Source organism: Pteropus vampyrus, unplaced genomic scaffold (genome assembly GCF_000151845.1).
Source record: "Pteropus vampyrus isolate Shadow unplaced genomic scaffold, Pvam_2.0 Scaffold221, whole genome shotgun sequence".
Classification (NCBI taxonomy): domain Eukaryota; kingdom Metazoa; phylum Chordata; class Mammalia; order Chiroptera; family Pteropodidae; genus Pteropus; species Pteropus vampyrus.
The window spans coordinates 1,677,596-1,684,466 of NW_011889002.1; the positions used below are offsets into that span (position 1 = coordinate 1,677,596).

General features: G+C 36.1%; 1 protein-coding gene across 2 annotated transcripts in view; it reads left to right on the plus strand.

Annotated features, from left to right (window-relative positions):
- LOC105300842 (N-acetyllactosaminide beta-1,6-N-acetylglucosaminyl-transferase) overlaps positions 1-5,037 on the plus strand; it is an 82,873-nt gene extending 77,836 nt beyond the window's left edge. For both annotated transcript variants that reach the window (XM_011373225.2, XM_011373226.2), the window contains exon 3: positions 2,726-5,037. In XM_011373225.2, coding sequence (XP_011371527.1) covers positions 2,726-2,916 — 191 coding nt within the window. In that variant the 3' untranslated portion in view covers positions 2,917-5,037. The remainder of the gene's footprint in view (positions 1-2,725) is intronic.
- Positions 5,038-6,871: the final 1,834 nt, after the last annotated feature.

A 6,871-nucleotide genomic window follows, 5' to 3' on the forward strand; every position in this document is an offset into this window, starting at 1 on the left:
GGATTCCTTGTCCAGTCTGTGTACCCTATCAGCCATTCCATAATGTTTTAACTAACATTTTAGATTCCCTTGTCATTTGACCCTACAAGGCTGATCCTTACGCTTAATCATTACCACCATCTGCTTTTTGCCATTTGTGTTTCCCAAGAAGAATAATGCTGGAGAGTGATTACAGACCAGTCCTAAAACCATCTGCTATAGGGACTTGCCATCTAATTTCAGCTAGATGCTCCTGGATGCCTATTTATTCTTTAATTTATCTCATTATTTTCCTGGTGCCCTTCCCAGCATATACCTTTTCAGCTTTCCTGCTCATCTTTAAGCTATTAACCTAATGCTGAAACAGCCTTTTCACTCTCAAAAGATGATAATTTCAACCCTAGAAAGAACTTTCAAGACATTTGATCAAAATGTCCTAGTCAATTCCTTTTTCATGTCATCCTTTCCTTCATCTTAGAGTATTTCGGATACATTTTCTCATTGTTCCTTCCTGTTTCAGAAGGAATGTTACCCATCCTCACAACCAAGACTACCATCTGTGATCTCAGTTATGTGTGGGTCCCCCTAAATTATCCCCTTACTCTCTTGCATTTTCAGTGTCTTCCCTTTTGCTAGTTCTTTTCCTTCTCTCTGCGAGGATGTATTTGTTACCTCTATCCCAAAGACCAAGTTGTCTGTGCAACCTCTGTTTGATCCAGACTGAAATATTCTCGCCTGATCACTTCCATTTTCTTGAAGATGGGCATGCTGCCTATGCATTCACCACCAAGTTAGTCTTAAACTTCTAACTCAGTTATTCTTTAACTTCTCATAACTCTGGCTTCTTTCCTCAGTGGTTTCACTCTTTATTGTACTTCCTCTCAGCTATGTTGAATTAATCATCCAATCCTGTCAATCTTTCTGTACTCTGTCTCAGTATCCTTTCTTTCCCATTCATAGCAATCATTAATTTCGAACGAGCTCTCTGGTTTACATTACATTATTACTGTAGTCTCTTTATTGATTTCTAATGTACCCTGCAAAGTTCTACAACATTAATCTTGCTAAAATCAATTTTGTCATTTGATTCTTCTATTCAAAAATCTTCAAAGACTTTCTATAATTATGGGATAAAAAAGTCCCAACCCTTTAGTATGTTTTAAGTCAGTTATTCACAATGGCTCAACTATATGCCAAGCAATCTCTTAAAAAGAGTTCTAACTTCCTACCATTCTTGCTTCTAGCCTATTTCCCAATAAAATTCCCTATTCTGGCAGAAAAATCCCATTCCTGCTGTTTTTCTAGAGGCATTCTCCCCAACTGAAGGCAGCTAACTCTATTCATCCACTAAATCTTCATTTGTCTTTCTGCATCCTTTTATTCAACAATTATTCATTTAATACCTAATATTTACCAGGCACTATTCCAAATGCAGGGGACACAGAAGTGAACAATATGGTCTCAAAATTTAGCTCTTCTAGAGCTTATATTCTAATCTGAGGAGAAAGACAATAAACAGTTGTCTGAAAAGAAAGACAAAATATTTTCCTTTATGGCACTGATATATATCAGGATACACACACACACACACACATCAATTGGCAATAAGAGCCAAAAGAAAAATGAAGCAGGGAAGCAAGGAGGTCCAAGTAGGCCTCATTAAGAAGCTGAAAGAGACCTGAGGTGGTTTGAGAGGGAGCCTTGAGGATGACTGGTGGAAGAGGCCGGTACTGGGAAGGAAGAACGAACATGGATTCTCAAGTAGAACATTCCAGGTGTGCTTGGGACCGGCAAGGAGGCCAGCATGGATGAAACGAATAAAAAACGGTCATTAAGGGTTATAAGTGAATGAGTATGTGGTGGGCGGTAAGTCCAGGTTACAAGGGGCCAGACTCTGAAGAGACTCAAATCCCATTGCTAGGATTTGGGCTTTTACTTTACATGAGATGAGAAGCCATTAGAGGGTTCTGAGCAGAGGAGACATGTTCTGCTTACATTTGAAACAATTACTCTGGCTGTTGTGCTGAGAATATAACTAACAGGCAAAGGTAGAGGCAGTGGAAACCAGTAATTATTGCATCAACTCAGACAAGGAGATGGAGAGAGCTTGGACCAGGATGGTAGTAGTGGAGGTGGTGAAAAATGGTCAAATTCTATTAATATTTTGAAGGCTGAGCTTACACAATTGCTGACAGATTGGATGTGGTATGTAGAAAAGAGGAGAGAAGTGCCCAGGGCACCAAAGAATGGAATTGCCGTTGATTACAATGGGGAAGACTTGGAGAGGATTAAGGAGTTCAGTCCTAACATGTTATATTGGTTAGATTTATTACTCATCTAAGTGGAGATATAAAGTAGGCAGTTGAATAGACTAGGCTGCAGCTCAGGGAAGAAGACCGACCAGTGCAACCCATAAGGACCTCTCCCATTTGTACACTTCTAGAACTTCCCATCCATAACTCTCATTTGATAATACAGGAATTGCTTCATTGATGCCTACTGTGTTTTTGCTTTTTATTGTTTTACTCTCATTTTTTTTCAAATGCATATTTGTACCCTTTGTCTTTCTATAAAGAGTTTAACTTCCTTGTGGGCTGGGTCTATACAATCGTATTTTATTAGAATCCCATAGCACTTGGCACAGTAGCTACTCAGTAATCAGGCCGTAAACTCTACCACTGTGCAAGTTCACCCCTGACTTTTGAGAACAGCATGTTTTGACTATTTTTTGTTCTCTCCTTTGCAGGCCACTATGTACATGGCATTTGTATCTATGGAAACGGAGACTTAAAGTGGTTGATTAATTCACCAAGCCTTTTTGCTAACAAGTTTGAGCTTACTACATACCCTCTTACTGTGGAATGCCTAGAACTGAGACTTCGAGAAAGAACCCTAAATCAGAGTGAAACTGCAATTCAGCCCAGCTGGTATTTTTGATCTACTGCGACTCATGACTGAAGGGAACTTGCAGTTGGAAAGACGAGTCTTTCTTTGTGAGAGAACTTTGCCTTGGTTAACAGTTTCATGACTGAGGTTATGGCTTCAGGACATGGCTACACTGTTATATGTTACAATATCCATTAGACACTGTGAAATACACTAACAGGATGGCTTCACAGAGCGATCCTGGCACTTTGGCCACTCTGGCCATTTCTTGATGTTCACCTCTTTGTCAGTCTTGTTCTGATCAATGTCATCAGATCTTTGCACCAGATGCTCATGATATATAAATGTTCTAATGAAAAGGAGAATTTTAGATAATATGATTTAGGAAAATGAGAACGGTTTCTTTGAAAGAGGGAATCTTTTATAACAGATCTATAGCCATATATTAAAGGACACCATTCTTATTTGTTCAACCGCACAACTCATCAAGCTTCTTTAAAACTTGAGCTACTGAAACTGAGAACTACATCTTTTTCCTGAGATTTAACACTAGCATTTTCGGTTTACTTGTCTGACATTCTGTATAGAATATAAATTCATTAACAGGAGGCAAGATGTGAGCTAAGACAACAACACTGCTTGCTGCTTCAGTAAAAGGAACCCCTGGATAACACAACATTTCTCGATTGTGTCAGAATGTGCTCTGGTCCCTTTTCCATCATTTGTCATTGAGAACACTGAAAAGTTCTTGCAGAATGAAGACATTCTTAGAAGAGAGGTGGTATTGCATGGATCTAGTCTCAAATCTCTAACACCTCAGAATGAATCACTTTCCTCTTTTGTCACCACTCTCACCAAAGTAAAAAATGGAGATCAAATTTTAACCTGTGAGGCTTTTAACAACTCTATGATGTTCTCTGAATGGCTTTATAATGCCTGGTGCTGATAAGAATGCCTAGATGTTTAAGAGCTTTCAATAAGCATCTCTGTCATTTATCCCTTGTCTGTTCACTCATGCAATTCGTTCAGCATGCAGTCAATAAATATTTCTTGAGTACCTATTATATGCCAGACATGCTGAGACAAGCAGGAAAAGTAAGTCAGAAGGTCTTTCACTCTAAAAATCTTGATAATAATGTTAATGTTGGAGAGGCTGCTCTAGGGAACTTTAGAGGATGGTTGCATTTTAATATGTTCATCTGCAGGGGTGTAGATTGTGCTATGGGACCAAGGGTCTTCCAAATTACAACTTGAAGTTTAAATCAGAGGTTATTTAAAAGAGAGAAGATAAAGAGGTGACATAAACTAAAGCTCTGTCAAGGTATTCTGCTAGCTCACTGCATTCAAACCTCTCAACATTCCTTTGAGGTTTTCATTTATTGTCCCTGTTTGTCTTGCAGGTGAAGTAAGTGAGGCTTGGAGAAGTTGTTACTAAGCAGTAGGAAACAAGTTCTCTGACAATTGGGATTCTCTTACTGGTCTTATTTCATTTCCCGAGGCAGAATATTAGAGAAGGTGAAATAAGGCCATATTTAGTATGCCAGAGAAGGTAGGTTTTAAGAATGGTCTCGGTGTTAATATTGAGAAAAGGTCCTGTCACCTCAGAAAAATGTGAAGTCTACTTTTGTATTCATCTAATCCATTGAAGTCCTTAATATTTATTTATTCTGATGAAAAACAATTACTACAACTAATGATACATTTAATTAACACAATTTTTTTCCTGTAATTGTTGTACCCGTTGAATGTTAATCATATTTAAAGGGAATAACTATGAAATAAAGCTTTTTTTTTTTTCCTGCTACTAGAAAAGGTGGAATTGTATTAAATGGTAAAGAGCTGAGGGGTAGGAAATACACCAAGAGCTAATGGCAGAGTCTAAAAATTGTCATTTTTCAACTTATTTAAATGATGCTGCATGAAAAGAAGAAATGTTTTTACACTGGATCTTTCTCACTTAGAATGAGAAGCTTTTTGGAATAGAAGATGTTTACATGTCTGTTGCTTGTCATCTCTCCTATATCTTAAATATTTTAATATTGGAAGAGAGTAGTGTTTGGCCTAGTGGGTTTCTGCTAGTCCATGGAATGCCCTAAAACTACTGAATCAGTCTTTGTTTTTGATGATGTTTCATGTTGTTTTCTTGAAAATAAATTAATATATTGTTTTCCACCTTTGGGGTTGTTGTGTATATTTATTTGATGATTGGTTAATATCCACTAAAGAGCATGTTTAACAAGGTAATTCTAGCATTTAGAAAAATACAAATAAGCACATTTATAGATATACATATACCTGTCTAAAAAAATGTCCATCCACTGAAAAATAATTAAACTTTCACTTTTGGGGATGTTGGGGAGAGTTTTTAGAATGATAGGGAAGAGGATATAATGGAAGATCGATTTCAGTTAAATTGGGTACAACTATTTTAAAATTTCAGTTGAGAATAAGTTATTTTATAGTTGCTTGCTTTATTCATTTTTTTAAATCAAGATAGAATTTAGAAAAAAGTGTCATGTTACTAGTATCATAATTACTTGATTAATTATCAAATGCCAAAGTTTTTGAGAAGCTATCAGTTCTGTTTTGCTAAAGAAATATTGCCTCTACTAGACAAATGGAAACTGATAGAAATACTAAGGAAAATAACTCAAAGGACATCTTCTGCACCATTTTTTAAAATAAAACGCATTTTAAAACCAAAGTGAAAAACATTTCAAACAAAAATAATAAAAAATATGTAGTCATAAAAATAGAAAAAGAATACAGAAGAATATAGAATAAAAAGTGAATACAGAAGGGTATGAAATAAAAAAATGAATTCCTTTCTCCAGAGATAACCACTTATTTGGTGTATATTTCTAAGTGCCTTTTCAAGCAGTGATATATATACACACACATACATATATCCTACTGCAGAGCTGTCCAATAGAATTTCTGCAATGTTGAAAATGTTCTATATCTGTGCTGTACAAAAATGGTAACCAGCTATTGAGCACTTGAACTATGATGGTATGACTGAAGAAATGTTACTTATTTTTAATTTTATTTAGCTTTAATGTGACTAGTGGCTATTGTACAGCACAGTTATAGTGTGACTTTAATGTGACTAGTGGCTATTGTACAGCACAGTTATAGGTACACATCCATTATGCACATGTGCTTGGGTACACAGTAGAAATAAAAAGACACTGGCTTTTTTTTTTTAATGATTTGATTATATAGACATATAATAGAAATTATATCTTTTTGCAACTTGCTTTTTTGGGGATCTTTAAAATTAAACTTAATTTTCAAATAGTTTTACAGAAAAATTTCAGATAGTACCAAAAGTTCCCATATACCCCACACTGAGTTTCCCCTATAATTAACAGATTATGTTAGTATGGTACATTTGTTAGTGGTCCAATTATCATTATTACCCAATATTCACACTTTATTTAGATTTCCTTAATTTTTATTTAATGTTCACCCCCTCTTCCCCAGGATCCCATCCAGAATACCACATTACATTTAGTCATCATATCTCCACATATCTCTGGGCTGTGACTGTCGGACTTTCCTTGTTTTTGATGACTTGACAATTTTGAGGGGCACTGGTCAAGTATTTTGCAAAGTGCCCCTATTTGGTTTTGTCTGTTGTTTTTCTCAAGATTAGATTGAATTTGGGGGTTTGGAGGAGGAAGACCACAGAGGTAAAGTGCCATTTTCATAATATCATATCAAGAGTACATACTGTCAATATGACTTACCACAGTTAATGCTGACCTTGATCCCCTGTCTTAAGAGGTGTTTATCAGGGTTCTCTACTGTAAAGTTACTCTTTTATCCCCTTTCCTTTCAGTATTCTTTGGAAGGAAGTCACTATTCACAGCCCACATCTAAAGAGTGAGGGATTACACTACCCTTATTTAGAGGAGAGTATCTACATAAATTACTTGGAATTCTTTTATACAGATTTGTCTCTTTTCCCCAATTTATTTATTTATTCAATCATTTATATCAA